The 21,828-nt window shown below is 44.8% G+C and overlaps 1 protein-coding gene across 1 annotated transcript in view; it reads left to right on the top strand.

Moving 5' to 3' along the window:
• Positions 1 to 21,828, top strand: part of LOC126234839 (protein artichoke) — a 360,491-nt gene that overhangs the window by 265,627 nt on the left and 73,036 nt on the right. The window contains exon 9 of the mRNA XM_049943581.1: positions 17,501 to 17,784. Coding sequence (XP_049799538.1) covers positions 17,501 to 17,784 — 284 coding nt within the window. The remainder of the gene's footprint in view (positions 1 to 17,500; positions 17,785 to 21,828) is intronic.

The raw sequence follows: 21,828 nt of genomic DNA, 5'->3' as shown, positions 1-21,828 counted from the left end.
GGAGTTTACATTAGCACTGGATGTGAAGTTTGTGTTTATGTTCTGTCTCCTTTTGTCTGTAGTCGTGTATTAATTTTCTTGAGCCTCCTTCATTACACACAAATTCACACACACGCAACGCATCACTCCCACGATTAGTTTACATTAAATCACAACACACTACAAGATTTATCGTAAACAAGAAGTGCAAATGGCATGTTGCGTGTGTCAGAATTTCTGTTCAGTGAAGGACTGACAATACTTTATGACGATTGCAGGAAAAAAATGCAAAATTACTTACACGTAGACGACATATACAACATTATTTTAAACTCCCAAAAAACCTGAGACTGACTATAAATTACTGAAATGTGTTGTGCTGCACGTGGAAAAAGAATATGTTATTATTTAAATCATTATTGTCGCAGTTGCAGGCTTTCGAAAAACATTGATTATTGTGGATGAAAATAAGTTCAAACAAAAATATTATTTATCTGTTACATTCAGCCAGTATGATTTTATTGCTTAATTTCCATTATAATTCGTTCTCAGATCACTGACACCCACTTTCAAGATTAACTCACTGGTCACTGGTATCTCAAAACATACGTTTTTAAACACATTTTTCAAAAATTACTCTTTTTTGTTTATGAAAATTTAACATCTCCATATTACGTCCACTCTCCATGAGTTCTCTCCAAGAAATTTCATTTGCCATAAGTTCTAACATATAACTGAGTGCAAAGGACGTCTCTACCAAAGTTTTTATTTATGAAAATGAAACATCTCCATATTACGTCCACTCTCCATGAGTTCTCTCCAAGAAATATCATTTGCCATAAGTTCTAACATATAACTGACTACAAAGGATGTCTCTACCAAAGTTAGCAGGAAAGCAAAGACAGTATATAAAACTCGAAATTGATCTACAAAATACATTGTGAAATTCAGCACATAATTTCAAATATTCCAAATAAGTATCTGATGTTACAAAATGAATTAGTTCTTTCGATTCATAAGTATTTAAATAAAATTATAGAAAAATTACACTTTCGTTGAACTCTGTACTATTACAAACTTAACATGGATAAGAAAAACACATTCAGATATTAAATATGCAGTACCTCACCTCTCAACAGTTATAAATGGGCTAACTGACACCCCATGTCTCGAAAGTAATAGATGAACAGACTGGTGTCCCGTTTCAAAAAGTCCTACACTGAACAGACGGGTACCCCTGACAACGGTACTCAACGTAAATGCATGTAGGGATGTCTACTTGAGGTACGTCAACTTGTAGGAACACTTTATGTACACAGTTTAATTCCTCAGATAGCTTCGCAGTTTAAACTGCGCCTGTGAAATATCCTCCCATAGGAAAAAGCAAAAGAACATGTACACTGCCGACAAAAGTACTGAAGGACCCAGAAGGAGAGAAAAAATGAAATGAAACTACAGAAGCTGAGAAGATATGCGATATGATTTCAGTGATTACGAAGATCTTGGTAATATGAGCCCACTTACCACTATGATGTGGCTCCCCCGGTGGCTGGGACACACGCACTGATTCGGTTGGGAAAGGTACAATAAAACAGTTATATACTCTCCTGAAGCAAGCTGGCCCACAAATGTTGTAACTAGTCTTCTGCATCCTGCATAATGGCACTTGGTCTGACTTGATTTCTAAGTTGGTCCCATAGGTGTTCTATTTGTGACAAATCTGGGACTGTAGCTGGCTCAGCAATAGCTCAGCATGCCGAGGACAGTTCATAGAGAAACGTTTATGTATAGACCAACATTGCTCTATTGAAAAATGGCACCATGGCACTGTCACATGATAGGTAACACATGAGGACACATGATGTCCATGACGTGCCATTGTGCTGTCAGAGTTCCCTCATCATACGGATCCACACCACGACGCCAGTAGTAACGCCGCTGTGCCTCTCAAAAACATTGCAAGATCACCATCATACTGGCCGATGATAGTCATCCACGATAGTGCAGAACCACGATTTATCGCTGAAAACAGTGTGACGCCATTCATAAGCAATCCATGCTTCTCGATCATGGCACAACTCCAAACTCAGCCATTTGATTTGTGGTGTTAACGGAAGCTTCAGCCATTTGATTTGTGGTGTTAACGGAAGCTTCAGCCGTCTGATTTGTGGTGTTCACAGAAGCTTCAGCCGTTTTATTTGTGGTGTTAATGGAAGCTTCAGCCATTTTATTTGTGGTGTTAACGGAAGCTTCAGACATTTGATTTGTGGTGTCAACGGAAGCTTTAGCCGTCTGATTTGTGGTGTTAACGGAAGCTTCAGCTGTTTTATTTGTGGTGTTAACGGAAGTTTCAGCCATTTTATTTGTGGTGTTAACGGAAGCTTCAGTCATTTGATTTGTAGTGTTAACAGGAGCTTCAACCGTTTGATCTGTAGTGTTAACGGAAGCTTCAGCCATCTGATTTGTAGTGTTAACGGAAGCTTCAGCCGTCTGATTTGTGGTGTTAACAGAAGCTTCAGCCATCTGATTTGTGGTGTCAACGGAAGCTTCAGCCGTTTGATTTGTGGTGCTAATGGAAGCTTCAGCCATTTGATTTGTGGTGTCAATGGAAGCTTATGCATGGGCGATTAATCCTCAGTCTGGCAGCTGCCAGTCTCTGCTCAATGGCGCGGAATGACACAGAATTTTGCAAGGGGTCTATTACTTGTCAGACGCCAAGCTCAGATGTAAAGGGGTTACAATGTGCTCAGTGCACAATACGGCGGTTATCCCTGTGGAGGTCAGACGTGACCAATCGGGACCTTGAGACAAGTATTCCTACCCTCACATTCCCATGAAGTCCAACATTGGGTACTGCCACATCCAAAGGCTTCACAAGTCTGGATGCACTCTTAGACCAGATGGCCAAATGGAGGCCACACTGAGGCCGCTTTCAGACTGTCAGGTGCTGACAATGCTGTTTCAACATGCGTAAGTGGCATCTCCATATTCTTCACAGTAGTCACTCAATATCTGAGACTGTTCACGCTCGTTATATACACTATCAGGCCTGGTAACAACAGCAAACACGAACAACACTATGCACTCGTGTCCGTTCTACATGTCACAGAGAACTGCAACTCAAATTATTTACGTAGCCCCGATGGTGTGTACATGTGAGAAGTTACATTGACTTCTGGCGGTTTCTTCTGGGTGCTTCACATGTTTTGTGAGGTGGTGTAATTCGTTTTTAGATCATTGACATCCACGTTTAAGATTGATTTACTGGTCACCTGTATCTAAAGAAATAGTAATCTTCAGTCACCTTTTTCATTAATGACTCATTTTTTATTTAAGAAAATTTAACACCTCCATATCACGTCTACTCTCCATGAGTTCTCTCAAAGAACGCCCATTCACCATGAGTTGTATGATATAATAGACTACACTACAAAGCATGCTTCTGCCAAAGTTTTCAGGAATGCAAAGGTAATGGATAAAACTTCAAATTGATCTGCAAAATAGATTGTGAAATTCAGTTTAATAAACGTTCCAATTACATATCAGATGTTACAGAAGAAATTAGTTCTTTCAGTTTATGGATTTTTAAATAAAGTTACAGAAAAATTACACTTTCATTAAAATCTGTATTACTGCATAACTAACATGGACTGACAAAGACACTCAAATATGAAATACGCAATACCTCGCCTCCCGACAGTTATAAATGAACTGAGTAATACGGCATGTCTCCAGAACATCCCACTTCAAGAAATTCTACACTCAACAGACGAATATCCCTGATGACATTATATACGGTAAATGCATGCATGTCAACATGTAGGAACATTCTGCGTACAGAGTTTAACTTCTCAAAAATCTGCGCCCGTGAAATACGTGGCTCTACGAATATGAGGCGACTGACATGTTGTCTGTATACATTTTCCTTACTGGGATAAACATCACCTTCCCAGTCAAGATGGACAGGATTTCTTAAATTTGTACTTACTACTTCTACTCCATTTTTAAGTATCTTTGTTAATAAGATCGCTACATAACATCACTCCGTCATTGCTAAAAACTAAATACAATAATAAACTAAAACCGACGTTTCGGCAGAATTGCAACGGCCTTCCTCAGGGCACGACTGGTTTTGCATAGGGATAGGTGCTTCTATTTATTACAGACTATCGATGTCTGACGGCACTGTTGTAAAACTTTTAATTGGCTCTCTAATATGATTGGCTAGTCATGACGTAAGGGAAGATGGAAGGAAAGAGGCTATTCGTGGATGTCCAAGTCGTTAACGATTGGTAGCTCTCCGCCAATCAGCGTTCGGCTTCTGGTCGGCAGGTTTTCCTCCTGGTGTGCGCGGAAGTGGACTGATAGTTGCTCTACAGCTGTTTGTGCAGATACGTCCGTGTCCCGTGTAGCTTGTGCCCGCGACAGCTCGCGGCCCGTTGGACTGGGATGGCCGGCAGCTAGGACGCCGGGAGTTTGTAGCCATCTTCTCTGTTGATGTTGTCAGGCTGCTTAATAATTTCGACCGCCTCCCGTATTTTGCGTTCTCGCACCCACGATTCTTTCGCCAGTACTCGGGCTTCCTGGAACCTGATAGGTTGTCCACAGTCACGGTGGTGTTCCGCTATCGCCGATTTATTGTGTTGTTGTAATCGTACATAGCGTTCGTGTTCTGCTACTCGTAAGCTGACAGGTCTCCCTGTTTCTCCTATGTAGGCAGCTCCGCACTCACACTGTAGTTCGTAAACACCTGCAGTGTTAAGATTGTTGGCTACATCCTTGGTGGAACCTATCATTTCGTGGATCTTGTGACTGCTTCGAAAAATCGGTTTGAAACCTCGTCGGCGGAGGACGTTGCCTAGCAGTTCACTGACGCCTTTTACATATGGTAAGTGTACCAGTGGAAGCTACTCTTCTTTGCCTTCTTCTCGTGTTCTGCTCCCTTTGGTTTTAGCTACCCTTCTTATGATGATGTCATCATAGCCGTTGGCACGAAACGTGTGTTGTAGCTCCTTTAATTCTTCTTTGATGTTAATTTCATCGCTTATCCGGTAGGCTCGGGCAGTTAACGTACGCAGAACAGAATACTTTTGAGGTGGGTGGTGGTGGCTCTCAGCGTGCAGGTACCGATTAGTGTGCGTTGGTTTCTGGTACACTTTGTGTCCCAGTTTACCTTCGGCAGGTCTGTATACTTCCACATCCAGAAATGGCAAGGTACCATTGTTTTCAGTCTCATGTGTTCAAAAAATGGCTCTGAGCACTATGGGACTCAACTGCTGTGGTCATAAGTCCCCTAGAACTTAGAACTACTTAAACCTAACTAACCTAAGGACAGCACACAACACCCAGCCATTACGAGGCAGAGAAAATCCCTGACCCCGCCGGGAATCGAACCCGGGAACCCGGGCGTGGGAAGCGAGAACGCTACCGCACGACAGTCTCATGTGTGAACTTTATATTTTTGTGCAGGTAAACTGGGACACAATTAAAAGTTTTACAACAGTGACGTCAGACATCGATAGTCTGCAATAAATAGAAGCGCCTTCCCCCATGCAAAACCAGTCGTGCCCTGAGGAAGCCCGTTGCAATTCGGCCGAAACGTCGGTTTTAGTTTATTATTGTAGTTAGTTTTTAGCAACGACGCGGCATAATGCCCAGAAAAATTTTAATCACTATGACACCGGCCGCGGAAGCCTATGCTCTTATAACACAGCTCCTTTGCTGAAACTTAGGGTGTTGTAATGAAACCCTAATACACATAAGGGGTGATCAAAAAGTTTTCGTTCCAAGACCGTGCCGTCCAGAATCGGAATCCCAGTCGGGTAAAATCACCGTGAGCATTAAGGTCATCATCGCACCGACGCACCAGTTTGAAGAAACTCATCTACTAAAACATCGTGTATTGCTACGTGCAGAAGTCCGTCACTGCCTGCTGCACATCCTCATCCGACATAAATCGTCGACCTTTAGGACGTTTTCTAAGGGAGTAAAGGCAAGATAATCGCAAGGGGAGAGATCCGGACTATAGGGCGGGTGCTACGGTGTCTCCTACTGGACTGGGTCTAACTTCTGCGTTACGACATTTCCGATAAGGGGTCGAATCGTAACCAGCACGAAACATGACGCACCATTCCACAACGGTGGCCATCGACAGACATGCTGCCCCAAGCACATCCTTCACTCTCCGTTGGATATCTACTGGTGTTTGTCCTTTAGAAGCCAAGGAAAGAAAAACAGCACGTTGGTACGGTTTGGATGCATTTGCCAATAACGTCGCCATAGTTCACGTTTCCGCATTTACCGCACGCGCGTCGGAAAGAGATGAGTGCCGCACTGATCCCTTGCCTTATTTTTTTCCCTTTATTGTGATTTCATTCCCCTGCCCCATATGGGCAGGGGAGGGCTGTCAGCGGCACAATACGCATCTCTTCAGCTGACATGACAACTAAGACAAAAATAAAATGTTACGTATATAAGGCGATAAAAAAGGGGAACATAAAACAGAGTAAGGGGAAATATTGGAGGTAAAAATACACTGACATGGAGACGTTCATGGGGGACAATTAAAAAAGTCGTCATAAAGTTAAAAAACGCAGTTGGCGATTCTTAAAACACAAAGAAGACACTGAAGGCACATGCACAGGTTAAAAGTCGGCCGCAGTATTAAAAACAACACACTTCAAACCCACTTGGAGCACACACGATGAAGAGTAAAACGGCCAGGTGGGACCTGCCGAGGGAGAGGGAGAGGATGGAAAAGGAGGGGAGAGCGAGAGGCAGCAGGGGAGGCGGCTGGATGAAGAGAGAAGGGTGGCAGCGGGTACACTAAGAGGCAGGAGACTGGTGGGGCAGGAGATGAAGAGGGAAGACAAGGCAGGAGGGAGTGCTGAGACACTGAAGGGGAGCACAAGAGAGGGAGGGGGAGTAGGAGGGGAAAGCCGCTCAGGAGAAGGGAGAGGAGCCCTGAGGAGGAGGCAGGAAGATGGGGTTAGAGTTGGTAGGAAGGGTGGATGTCAGGGCGAAGCTCATCATCTGGGAGGGGTAGATGGTGGAAGTTGCGTTGGGAAAGGAGGCAGAGGGTGTGGAGAGGGAGAGAAGGTGGGACACAACGGTAAGGAAGCCGCAATGGGTTGCGGGTAGAGAGGAAGGGAGACGGCAGGGGGTGATGGGGATCACTGCGGCGGACAGTTATAGTCTGCGGATGTGTTCAAGGAAAAGGAGAAGGTGGGGGAAGGGGATGAGGTCGTCGAGGATGCGCGTGGGGGACGGAAGGAAGATGCAGAAGGTGTTCGAGGATTTGGAGAGCTTTATAGAACCAGGGAGGGGCGGAAATCCATGCTACGCTGGCATAACAGAGGAATCCCCTTGCCTACATGTCGGTGCTTATATAACCGCATAGGAGCTACTCTACATTAAAAATACGCTGCAGCAGCGCCCTCTACCGAAAACTTTTTTTACAATGTTAGTTATAATCCGTCTTCACTGCAAAAATGTTTATTCACATGACCCGCCTCGGTTCCTCTAGAAGCATCTTCAGATCTGAAACGATTTACTATTTCACAAATGCAAACCCTTTTCATCCTATCCGATCAACATCAAATGTACCAGAATATACCGGCAGTTTCGCTTACAGGAGTAACCGCAGCTCGTGGTCGTGCGGTAGCGTTCTCGCTTCCCGCGCCCGAGTTCCCGGGTTCGATTCCCGGCGGGGTCAGGGATTTTCTCTGCCTCGTGATGACTGGGTGTTGTGTGATGTCCTTAGGTTAGTTAGGTTTAAGTTGTTCTAAGTTCTAGGGGACTGATGACCATAGATGTTAAGTCCCATAGTGCTCAGAGCCATTTGAACCAGGAGTAACCCGTCCACACACAACAACCTTCACATGCTGCGTCCCATAAAATTGGTTGGCAGAATGCACGTCATTTATATTAATTCTAAAACTATTACCAACAGGTGGCGTCTGGTACATTTGTTACATTATATATGCACGTACTGTATTAAGTACACTCCTGGAAATGGAAAAAAGAACACATTGACACCGGTGTGTCAGACCCACCATACTTGCTCCGGACACTGCGAGAGGGCTGTACAAGCAATGATCACACGCACGGCACAGCAGACACACCAGGAACCGCGGTGTTGGCCGTCGAATGGCGCTAGCTGCGCAGCATTTGTGCACCGCCGCCGTCAGTGGCAGCCAGTTTGCCGTGGCATACGGAGCTCCATCGCAGTCTTTAACACTGGTAGCATGCCGCGACAGCGTGGACGTGAACCGTATGTGCAGTTGACGGACTTTGAGCGAGGGCGTATAGTGGGTATGCGGGAGGCCGGGTGGACGTACCGCCGAATTGCTCAACACGTGGGGCGTGAGGTCTCCACAGTATATCGATGTTGTCGCCAGTGGTCGGCGGAAGGTGCACGTGCCCGTCGACCTGGGACCGGACCGCAGCGACGCACGGATGCACGCCAAGACCGTAGGATCCTACGCAGTGCCGTAGGGGACCGCACCGCCACTTCCCAGCAAATTAGGGACACTGTTGCTCCTGGGGTATCGGCGAGGACCATTCGCAACCGTCTCCATGAAGCTGGGCTACGGTCCCGCACACCGTTAGGCCGTCTTCCGCTCACGCCCCAACATCGTGCAGCCCGCCTCCGGTGGTGTCGCGACAGGCGTGAATGGAGGGACGAATGGAGACGTGTCTTCTTCAGCGATGAGAGTCGCTTCTGCCTTGGTGCCAATGATGGTCGTATGCGTGTTTGGCGCCGTGCAGGTGAGCGCCACAATCAGGACTGCATACGACCGAGGCACACAGGGCCAACACCCGGCATCATGGTGTGGGGAGCGATCTCCTACACTGGCCGTACACCACTGGTGATCGTCGAGGGGACACTGAATAGTGCACGGTACATCCAAACCGTCATCGAACCCATCGTTCTACCATTCCTAGACCGGCAAGGGAACTTGCTGTTCCAACAGGACAATGCACGTCCGCATGTATCCCGTGCCACCCAACGTGCTCTAGAAGGTGTAAGTCAACTACCCTGGCCAGCAAGATCTCCGGATCTGTCCCCCATTGAGCATGTTTGGGACTGGATGAAGCGTCGTCTCACGCGGTCTGCACGTCCAGCACGAACGCTGGTCCAACTGAGGCGCCAGGTGGAAATGGCATGGCAAGCCGTTCCACAGGACTACATCCAGCATCTCTACGATCGTCTCCATGGGAGAATAGCAGCCTGCATTGCTGCGAAAGGTGGATATACACTGTACTAGTGCCGACATTGTGCATGCTCTGTTGCCTGTGTCTATGTGCCTGTGGTTCTGTCAGTGTGATCATGTGATGTATCTGACCCCAGGAATGTGTCAATAAAGTTTCCCCTTCCTGGGACAATGAATTCACGGTGTTCTTATTTCAATTTCCAGGAGTGTATATTTTTGTAATTTACTTTTATCTCTAAAAATACTTAATTAAAATCTATAGACGTCAAGGTTAAAATCTGTACTTGCCAAAATTAAAATACACAATAAAATTATCATTTTTGTACGATCTAAAACAAAGGGCGATTTCTATATCCATGGCGCTGGTGAAGACTTGCTTTCCTCCATGGTCTGCTTCCGTGGTTCCTGCCATTTCGGTGTTGTGCCGGGAGCCGTTCAGTCGTCTGATGTCCACCGCCGAGGGTAAGAGGGCCGTGCAGGAGGGCCCCGTCAACGACGTTAAGCGGCTTGCACACGGACCGTGCATCAGAACGTTGACCGTTGAGCGTGCAGATTTTCTGACGTCATAGTGTGGAATAGCACGTTCGGAAGTCTTTTCGAACGTGCAGAGCAATATTTGGCATGTCATTTATTCTGAGCGTGCGTCTGAGCGTTGACCAATGAGATGGCACAACATCACCTACGTCACACGCACGCCGTCTCCCTCCAGTAATGAGTTGTATGGCGCCATATTGGCATTCATTTCAAGCCTATGTTTATATATGCCGTTTCTGAGCACCAGCAAATTGAAAATCACTGGAAAACCCGTTGTTAGTTGTGTTATTCGTTCCAATAAAACAATGAGAAAGATCACATTCGTGGCAAAAGAATTATTATAGCTTGTGTATTGTGACAGTATGCTATTTGAAGGCAGCGACACACTGAAGATCCACCCAAAATGCATTGTTTTTGGTACAATTTGTTATAATTAAATTTCAGTTAGTAACATAATTATCTACGATTAACGTTTTTAGCACGTGGTAACACAATATGACTAAAAGCAAGCAGCGTGCTGTTGGTTTAGCTCTGCCCTCTGTAACAAAAAAACTGAGTTAATCGATCAACAACGAACTTAAACGGATGTCTTAAAACGTCCGCCCCGAGCAGATTCAACGAACAAAAGCGAACAGAATGTCATTACAAAAAAAAGAAAAAAATCGTAAGGAGGAGCGTCTCTATAGGAAATGTGCATTTTAATAGAGCTAACGTGGGAATTTTACGCGCCCCCGTTGTGTAAACAGTGTGATTTACGAACTAGAAACATCCCTCAACTGCCGCTGGAGCGCGTTACGATCTCGTATACCACGTTGGGGCCCACGTACCGTATGCACAAGTCGCATCGTTTCTGAGCGTTCAGCAGCACGTTGAACACGGCACGCTCAACGTTGACGTTCGACAGCACGGTCCGTGTGCCGACGTCCTGAAGAAGTTGGAAGATGCGTGCAGCGCCTAACGTCGTTGACGGGGCCCTCCTGCACGGCCCTCTTACCCACGCCAATTTACATCAGACGACTGAACGCTCGTGGCACAACACTGAAATAGCAGGAACCACGGGATAGGATGAAAAAGGTTTGCATTTGTGAAATATAAATTAGTACCATTGTTGTTTCAGATCTGAAGATGGTTCTAGAACAACCGAAACCGGTCATGTGAATAAGCATTTTTGCAATCAAGACGGATTATAACTAACATTGTATAACCACTGACTGCGGTATCCCATCAGACATTATGTCTGTTTTTGCAAAGGAAACATTTTTAACGCTCCTTACAGTACAGTGAGAAGCATCCTCTGCCATGTACTTTGAAGTGGTTCGCAAACTATAACTCTAGATGCAGATGTGGCCAAAAAAGAATACATGTAACTCTATTCGAATTTGCGGTTTCGAGGAAACGTAGACAGGTTGCATCAGCTGCACTAAATACGGTATGTTGATACTCTTCAGCGACACTGCATTAGACCATCCGACTGGATGGACAAAGGAAACTAAAAATATAAAAATTCTGTTTATAGCGAAATAAACTGGCATTTTTCGTCGACACTGTGAAATGTTCCTTCCGTCCATCCTCAGAACTTCCGTTACTTCGGGCATGGTCTTACTTGGGCCAGCAGCCAGAAGTCACGCACTCTTACCTACAGTATGTGCGGTGCGAGATACAAATTAAACAACTTAGCTATGCTTCGAAGATTCAGTCGAAAAATTTGATTGACGATTCTTGATTAACTGTCAGCTCTTCTGCAGCTACTCATCTCATTCTCCATTCGACCTCTTCGAGACCCGGCCCGTAAGGAGTCGCGTTTCTCTTCAGTTAATTATCAGACGAGCTGATACGTGTCGCCACCCTAGCTTTCAACTGTGAGACAAGGTTTAAGTTTCACTACTCCAGTGTCAATAATTAAAGCAATTTATTTTCACAAAAGGTTCGGAAATCCGATCATTGGTCTGGAATATATACAGCGCTAACAGTTTATGTAACACCTTCACATAGCTCCAAACAACTTCCGTCGGTAAACTCTGTGGTGTCACTGCCAGACACCACACTTGCTAGGTGGTAGCTTAAATCGGCCGCGGTCCATTAGTACATGTCGGACCCGCGTGTCGCCACTGTGTGATCGCAGACCGAGCGCCACCACACGGCAGGTCTCGAGAGACGTACGAGAACTCGCCCCAGTTGTACGACGACGTTGCTAGCGACTATATTGACGAAGCCTTTGCTCTCATTTGCCGAGAGACAGTTAGAATAGCCTTCAGCTAAGTTAATGGCTACGACTTAGCAAGGCGCCAATTGTCACAGTGCATGTATCTTACGAGTCTCAATTGTATAGTCAAGAGAGATGTATCACAAGGATTGATTAAAAGTTAAGTATATTCCAAAGCTACGTATTTTCTTTATAGCAGTCATAACGTATCCTGTTCCAGACTTGACGCCAGTCGGCGTGTGTGTACGCGTGCCTTTCGGCTTCCTTCTCAGTGTGGCGTAGCGAGCTTGTTACGCCACAACAAACTCAACCACAACAAAACAAAAAATCCAAATCAGCATCAATAGGTCAAATGACACACAGAAATATAGCACTTAAATTTCCACAAGAGACAGCTGCACCAGGAAGACGCCTACCAGCAACTTGCAACTGCCACCAACGTTAACTTTTTGTTTCAGTGTATAAACTAAGTTTCGCCCAGGTTTCTATCTTCATTCATGTGGGAAATACAGTCTTGTGAAATAGTATGAATTTTTTAAAAACACATTGTAGGTTTATGATAGGGTACGGAGAATGACTAATGAAGAGGTGCTGGAAATGATAGGATGGAGAAGATGAGTTTTCTAATTTATGAGAAAAAGGGAGAAAAACTGGTTTGGCCACATGCTCTGACGGGACTGTTTGACGGTGAATGCATTGGAAGGATTGGTGTGTGGGACGAGAACGATCATTGGAAGCAGCTACTTCCATAAAATATCTAGAATTATGCATATGGAGCGATTATTTGACGCAAAATTAATCGTAAGAAAGGCAGACGCCAGACTTAGAGTCATTAGAACAACCCTCTGGAAATGTAGTCAATCGATGAAGGACCAATACTTGTATATTGTTCGTCAGTCTGGGATCTGTACAAAATACGAATTATAAAGGAAACAGAGAAGATCTAAAGGAGAGGAGCAAGTTTCGTCACAGGTTCACTTTGTAAGCGTGAAAACGTCATGGAGATATTCAGCCAACTCCAGTGGGAGACATTGCAAGAGAGACGTTTTGCATCACACTGTGGTCTACTTTTACAGTTCTGAGAGCTTACACTCCAGCTAGTATATTTCTTCCCCCTATGCAGATCTCGCAAAACGACTATGGAGATAAAATTGGAGGGATTCGAGCCCACACAGAGAGATACCAGCAATCGTTCTTCTTGCGAACCATTCGCGACAGGAACAGGATAAGGTGGAAATGACACTGGTGTGCAAAGTACCCTCTGCCACACACAGTAAGGTTGCTTCCTGAGTGTAGAAGTAGTCATTTAGAAATGAAAAGAAGGAGAAGATACAAGATGTTGGGAGTGAAAACTATGTGGAAATGAGAGCAGTAAAAGTCTTGAAGAGCAACTAAATGAAGACCTGTCTTCAGGCAGAATACATAATAAGACACTGCCAGGGAAAGATATAGTGCGTCTGGAAAGACGACGTCCATTTTGATCTGATGACAGCGTACACTACCTATGGGATAGCTGATGTACTGCCAATGATTTCGACATCGCCTGGCAACACAAAGTGCAGTGGCATAGCTGTCTTTGTCAACCCTTTAATAGAGAATGCTCACCACCAGAAGCCTCATTGTGGTGCAAACGTGTGAAGTAAGCAGGCAGAGACACAGTCATGCTTCCTACAGCCAAATGGACTAGTCTGAAAGGGGTCAGATTGTGGCCTTCCGAGTGGCGGGATGGTCCTTTAGAAGAAGTGCCACACAAGTTGGACGTGCTGCATCAGTTGCGCAACGATGTTGGTATCAGTGATCGCGTGAACAGATATACGAGGTGTGGCTAGAAAAAAACCGGACTAGTACTGGTGAAACAATAAAACGAATGCAATAAGGCTGAAAGTCGCGTGGCCTGTCACGTGACTCTCGCTCCGCCTACTGCTCGAGTTTCATCTGCCTCCTGCACTCAGTCTGCCCGTGGCGTCTGTTTTAAGTAGTTGACGTTTTGTCTGTGCGTCGGAAAATGTTGAGTGTACAGAAAGAACAGCGTGTTAACATCAAATTTTGTTTCAAACTAGGAAAATCTGCAAGTGAAACGTTTGTAATGTTACAACAAGTGTACGGCGATGATTGTTTATCGCGAACACAAGTGTTTGACTGGTTTAAACGATTTAAAGATGGCCGCGAAGACACCAGTGATGACACTCGCACTGGCAGATCATTGTCAGCAAAAACTGATGCAAACATTGAAAAAATCGGTAAACTTGTTCGACAAGATCGCCGTTTAACAATCAGGGCAGTGTCTCAGTTAACAGGAGTTGACAAGGAAAGTGTTAGGCAGATTCTTCATTAAAGTTTCAACATGAACAAAGTGTGTTCAAAAATGGTTCCAAAGTGTCTCACAATTGAACAGAAGGAACGCCGAAGAATGATTTGTTCTGACATCCCGGAAAACATTGAAAGTGATCCCACCTTCTTACAAAATGTTATTACTTGCGATGAATCGTGGTTTTTTACTTACGATCCCGAAACTAAACGCCAATCGATGCATTGGAAAACTCCTGGTTCTCCACGACAAAAAAAAGCACGAATGTCAAAATCGAAATTCAAGGCAATGATGATTTTTTTTTTTGACATCAAAGGGATTGTGCACATTGATTGGGTACCAGAGGGACAAACAGTGAATCAGCATTACTACATTAGCGTCCTGGCTACCCTACGTGAGCGAGTACGGAGAAAACGGAACGATTTGTGGAGAAAAAAGTCATGGATCCTTCACCAAGACAATGCCCCAGCTCACAGTGCGTTGTCAGTGAAGACGTTTTTGGCAAAACACAACATTCCCATCTTAGATCATCCACCCTACTCACCTGATTTGGCCCCCTGTGACTTTTTTCTTTTCCCTAAAGTCAAGTCAGCTTTGAAAGGAACTAGATTTGAGACTGTTGAAGCAGTAAAAGAAAAAGCGACGGAAGTAATGTATGGACTTACCGAAAATGATCTGCAGCATTGCTATGAACAGTGGAAAATTCGTATGGAGCGGTGTAGAGACCGAGGAGGAGAGTACATTGAAGGAGATAACATGAAATTGTAAATAATTGTAAATAAATGTTTTTTCCAGCATCAGTCCGGTTTTTTTCTAGCCGCACCTCGTATACCAGTAGACAAGGTTTTTGCCATCCAAGTAGCACAGACGCCCGCCAGGAAAGTCGTAATGTAAGAGCAGCAGTGGCAGATCGTACAGCTACCACAGCACAGACAAGAGGGCTTACGAGCTCAGGCATGTCAGCATGAACTGTTGCGAACCAGTTATTAGCCGTGGGACTGTGGCCACGCACATCGCTAGCTCGTGTCCCACTCACACCACAGCATTGATGTGCATGGGTCGACTGGGGCTGTCAGAGGATCACTTAGGATAGAATGATATGCCATGTGCTTCAGGGATGTAAGCAGATTCTGTATGCAAGCAAGTGATAGTCGCTTGCAAGTGCTACACAGAGCAAGTGAGCACTGTCTCGCGGAATGTGTTCGTCTGAGATACACTGGCCACACCCTAGGTCTTATAGTATGGGGTGCGACAAGCCTCAACTCTCTTTCACATTTGGCGTTTCTGGAGGGGACGCTTAACAAGGCTCAGTATGTGCAGGATGTTGTTAGACCCATTCTTGCAACAGCAAGATGATGCGTTATTCCAACAAGATTACGCTCGCCCAAATACGACCCGTGAAATTCAACATGCTCTGCAAAACATGCAGCAACTTCCCTAGCTAGCACGATCTCCGGACTTGTCTCCAATCGAGCACACGTGGGATATGATGGGACGAGAAATGACTCTTGCGACTCATCAAACAACAACTCTTACAGAACCATGCAAACAGGTGGAGCAGGCGTGGAATTACGGCTACTAGTACAGTATTCGCCAACCATATGATCGACTGGATGCCAGAGCCAGCGACTGCATTGCCACCCTTGGGGGCTACACCACATACTAATATCGGTGTTGCAGTATGGTCGATAACTGAATCTCAGAACCGCCTGTGCTACTGATCTGTAAATGTAATCATTTCTTGTACTCCATATGCACTGTTGCAACAATAAATCTCGAGCGAACTGGAAAACCTCTGAAATGGCATACTACACTACTGGTCATTAAATTTGCTACACAAAGAAGAAAATGCAATTGATAAACGGGTATTCACTGGACAAATACATAATACTAGAACTGACATGTGATTACATTTTCACGTAATTTGGGTGCATAGATCCTGAGAAATGAGTACTCAGAAGAACCACCACTGGCCGCAATAACGGCCTTGATACGCCTGGCCACTGAGTCAAACAGAGCTTGGATGGCGTGTACAGGTACAGCTGCTCATGCAGCTTCAACACGATACCACAGTTCATCAAGAGTAGTACTGGCGTATTGTGACGAGCCAGTTGCTCGGCCACCATTGACCAGACGTTTTCAGTTGGTGAGAGATCTGGAGAATGTGCTGGCCAGGGCAGCAGTCGAACATTTTCTGTATCCAGAAAGGCCCGTACAGGACCTGCAACACGCGGTCGTGCATTATCCTACTGAAATGTAGGGTTTCGCAGGGATCGAATGAAGGGTAGAGCCACGGGTCGTAACACATCTGAAATGTAATGTCCACTGTTCACAGTGCCGTCAATGCGAACAAGAGGTGACCGAGACGTGTAACCAATGCCACCTCATACCATCACGCCGGGTGATATACCAGTATGGCGGCGACGAATAAACGCTTCCAATGTGCGTTCACCGTGATATCGCCAAACACGGATGCGACCATCATGATGCTGTAAACAGAACCTGGATTCATCTGAAAAAATGACGTTTCGTCATTCGTGCACCCAGGTTCGTCGTTGAGTACACTATTGCAGGCGCTCCTGTCTGTGATGCAACGTCAAGGGTAACTGCAGTCATGCTCTCGAGCTGATAGTCTGTGCTGCTGCAAACGTCGTCGAACTGTTCGTGCAGATGGTTGTTGTCTTGCAAACGTTCCCATCTCTTGACTCAGGTATCGAGACGTGGCTACACGATCGTTACAGCCACGTGGATAAGATGCCTGTCATCTCTACTGCTAGTGATACGAGGCCGTTGGCATCCAGCATGGCGTTCCGTATTACCCTTCTGAACCCACCGATTCCATATTCTGCTAACAGTCATTGGATCTCGAACAACGCGAGCAGCAATGTCGCGATACGATAAACCGCAATCGCAATAGGCTACAATCCGACCTTTATCAATGTCGGATACGTGATGGTACGGATTTCTCCTCCTTACACGAGGCCTCACAAGGTTTCACCAGGCAACGCCGGTCAACTGCTGTTTGTGTATGAGACATCGGCTGGAAACTTTCCTCATGTCAGCTCATTGTAGGTGTCGCCACAGGCGCCAACCTTGTGTGAATGGTCTGAAAAGCTAATCATTTGCATATCACAGCATCTTCGTCCTGTCGGTTAAATTTCGCGTCAGTAGCACGTCATCTTTGTGGTGTAGCAATTTTAATGGCCATTAGTGCAATAATAATAGCGTGTCACTCCTTATAATTTCTTGGTTGTGGTGCAGGTGGACATGGCCAGGAACCGACTGCTGGAGCTCCCCGCGCAGCTGCCACAGGGCCTGGAGCACCTGCACGCGGCCAGCAACCAGCTGTCGTCGATGCCGACTCTGGCGCTGCCCGCGCTGCGCAGCCTGGACCTCACCGCGAACGCCCTCTCCAGCATGCCCGACATGCGGCGGCTGCCCCACCTGCGGAAGCTCCACCTGGGCCAGAACCTGCTGCAGCGCCTGCGCGGCACAGACCTGGATGCCCTCGCCAGCCTCGAGGAACTCGACCTGCACGATAATCGGTGAGATCCGTCAGCAGCAAGTTATTTCACTGTTAGGGGTGTAGAACAACTGCATTGTAGCCCTTGCCACATTGAGATCAATGCTGTTTACACTTACAAACAAGCTGCACATAAGAAACTTCCTAGCAGATTAAAACTGTGTCCAGGACCAGGACTCTAACCAAGTACGCAGCTTTAACCTGTCAGGAAGGTTCATATCAGTGCGTACTCGGCTCCAAATTGAAAAATTCATTCAAGCTATACATATCTGACATTGTTTTCACTTTTTGTAACACAATTATTCCTGCTGATTTATAAATCTGAAAACCGTTTTCATCTATTACATTAGGTTCCGAAGATGTCAACACAAACTTTTATTTTTCGAGGAACTCCATTTGTCGGAAATTTATTCATCACACATTTTGTTATTTTTCATGTAATACTTTAAATTGCCCAGGCTGGAACTCCATTGAAATCGGCCTTGTATACGATTTTCATATACATCTAAATCTTTTTGAGTTCAGTTACCATTGACTGAGATCATTCGAAGTCTTATTCCAAGCGTCAGGGTGGGACATAGTTTCTTATGGCAAAAGCGGTCAAACATAAACATTTAGCAGGTCTACTAAATGGTTTTCCCAGTTTCAGTTTTTATCAATATATGTCCCTATGAACTTACAATTTTCTACTTTATTTGTTACTTCTTTTGGGTACGAGGGGTGTCGGAAAAATAAGGTTCCAATTTTTTTTTTACAGAGTAAAAATGTTTATTTCATGAATGCGTACATTTTTGGAAGTTCAGAGTTTAACCTATTTTACTACATAGTCGCCACTGAGATCAATACATTTTTGCATGCGGTGTACGAGCTTTTGAATGCCCGAGTCAAAAAATCTGCCGCCAAGCAGCGCAGATGCCTGAGAACCGCTTCTTCCAGCTCTTCTCTGTCGCCGAAATGCGTTCCATCCAGGTGTTTCTTCAGCTTAGGGAAGAGAAGATAGTCACTTGGGGCTAAGTCCGGGCTGTAGGGTTGGTGTTTGACAATACTCCATCCAAATTTTGCGATGATCTCGTTAGTGGCTTTAGTGGTGTGCGGTCGAGAGTTATCCTGATGCAAAAGCACTCTCTTGGACAGCATATCCCTCCTCTTGTTTTGAATTGCACGGCGCAATTTTTGCAGTGTCTCGCATTACCCGGCAGCGTTGATTGTGGCGGGCAAGAACTCGCACAACAATACCCCCTTCCCGTCCAAAAACACTGTTGCCAAGTCTCGTCTCTAGTGAAGGTGGAGTCGAGGTGTTCCTCGCCATGAATTCCGTGATCTCGAAGAAGTTCTTGGACCGTTTCAACGCGTTGACGTTTGTGGTCTTCGGTCAACATTCTTGGCACCCACCTCGTGTGAACCTTAGCATACCCTAGATGCTCCGTCAAAATCTTGTCAATAGAGGTTTTGCTGACATCAGGGATCACTTCGGAGAGCTCACGAACCGTCACTCTTCGATCTGAGAGCACCTCTGCCTCCACTTTTGCGATTGTTTCGTCAGAAACAGATAGCCGTCCGCTCCTCATCATGGACGTCAGTACGCCCGTTCTTGAACTGTCTGCACCATTTGCGCAGGTGTTGTACGCTCATACACTTGCCTCCATAGATTTCGCATAGCTGGGAATGGATTTCTGCGGCGCAATGTTTTTTGCAGACAGGAAACGGATCACCGAGGGCAACTCACACCTAGCGAGCGAAGCTAGGGGGAGATCCATCACGTACGGCTGCCGAGCCAAGACTGAGCTCCGCAGGCAGCTCGCTATGGAGGGGATTTAGAGTGGGGTGAGGTACACTACAGAATCTCGGGATCCACCGAAACTGCACTTTTCAGGACTGTAGCGCAATGGGAACCTTTTTTTACGAGCAACCCTCTTATTGTAGGTTAATACATTGTGGGACATTTTAGACGTTGTAAAACCAGATGAAGTACATTTTTCGAAGTTTAAAACTAGCCCATTTGTATAAAACCTTTCAGTAACTTTCACAAAAACATCATTTACTACCTCTCCTGTTCATGCTTCTTCGCTTAGCCTTACAACGATGCTTGTATCATCTACAAACAGGGAGAAGGAATTAGCCCTGTTTGTAGCCATTTAAATAAAATGGCTGATCGTAAACGTAAGTCCAGAACACTAGTGGGCCAACGATCGAACCCTGTGGAATTCTCTTTATAATTTCTCCTCAAGCAGTTGATGTGGCGTCCCTCTTTGCATTACTGGAACAACCTGGAGGTAACTTTCTGCATTCTATTTCGTAAGTAAGCACTCAATGAGGCATTGATTATTTGCTTATTTGGAGTACTGTTTTGCTTTCTTTCTGAATTGTTTGCACCAATTTTCTCGCCTATTCCTAAAAAGTATTTATTAAAAATAGCTGCTACAAATGGACTGTTTCTACAACACCCTCATTTTCTTTAACAAAAATAATACAATATTCTGTGGCTTCTCTCCATGTCTCTCTTTAAACAAAATTCCATATTGATTTAACTGTTTGTCTGATATGTCAATTCCAGATAAAATATGCATGTTCCTAGATTTTTTTACATCTTTGAGTAATATGTTACAGTACTATTTATTATATGAACGTATTTCTGGGCCATTATTTGTTCTGGCTATTTTGTACAAGTCTTTTTTTTTGTGAAGAGTCTCTGATACTTGTAGTGATCTAGGGTACCTTTAATGGCTTGCCATTATTACATTTAGTTATCTTTTTAGGGAAACTACTTTCAAAAATGTATACTAATACATTCAGAAATGCTTTGAATTTAGAGCTGTCATTAAGCTTATAATAAACTTCAACCCAGTCACCATTTTTAAGCATTCCTTACAATCTTCAGTAGTTTTGTCATTATACAGCCTCATTGTTTCCTTTGATTGTTTCTGAACTGTGCCTGGAGCACAGTTATGTAATATGACTAATTGCATCGTGATCTGAAATCAGTTTACTACAGGAGTACCTTGTTGTACGAATAAACATGGAAGTAAAATTTCAAATTCGTTATTTCAGAGCGGAAAATATTTCTCAAATGGCTCTGAGCACTATGGGACTTAACATCTATGGTCATCAGTCTATTTATCAAAGAATAAACTCTGTAATACCAGAAAAATGAGATCTTCCGCACTTTTAGTTACAATTGTTGAAGCAAACAACATTTCGTACTTGGACACAGTCAGTCACATAATGAGATATATAAGGGCAAGTCAAAAAATTAAGAATTTTTAAAGAAACATTTTATTGGGAAAACAATATTACATATAACATCATTTCCCTCCATAATCTCTCTCAGTCTTTATGCACTTGGGCCATCTCTTGAGAAGCTTCTTAAGTACATCCTGGACGAAGCTATGTAGCACTGTGCAGGTTCACTCTTGCACTGACTCCACAACCTCCACATCTGGATTTGCTTGGATTCACAGAGGTGCACCATCATCAAATCAAGAATATGACTATGTCAGGAGTGTATGGCAGGTGCTCCAGCAGCTCCAGACCAAGATTTTGAATGAAATTTTTTAAATTTGTGGTAAGGTGCTATGGGACCTAACTGCTGAGGTCATCGGTCCCTAGGATTACATACTAATTAAACTAACATAAACTAGCTTACGCTAAGAACAACACACACATTCATGCCTGAGGGAGGACTTGGACCTCCGACGGGAGGAGCCGCGCGAACCGTGACAAGACGCCCCAGACCGCACAGCTACCCCGCGTGGCCAATATTTTGAATGAACTGGATTTTTTTTTTTTCGAGATGTGTGAGGGCAGAGATTACTTTGAAACAAAATCACGCCATTGAAAGAAGATTCTTTCTGCTCTTCTTTTTTATATTGTTTTTCAGATCTCGCAGTAACTCACACTAGCTGTGATTATTCACTCTGTAACTTTTTAGAGTGTAATGAATCAGCAATGGTCCGTTCATACCCCAAAACACTGTAATCATCTGCTTAATAGCAGAAACTTTGCCGCTGAATTTTTTTCTCTGTGGACGAAGATGGTTGTTTTCCCACCGTGCTCTATTGCTTAACGC

The sequence above is a fragment of the Schistocerca nitens genome, chromosome 2 (genome assembly GCF_023898315.1).
Source record: "Schistocerca nitens isolate TAMUIC-IGC-003100 chromosome 2, iqSchNite1.1, whole genome shotgun sequence".
NCBI lineage: Eukaryota > Metazoa > Arthropoda > Insecta > Orthoptera > Acrididae > Schistocerca > Schistocerca nitens.
Note: the sequence above shows the minus strand (reverse complement) of the source record. Positions and strands in the feature narration are given on the sequence as shown.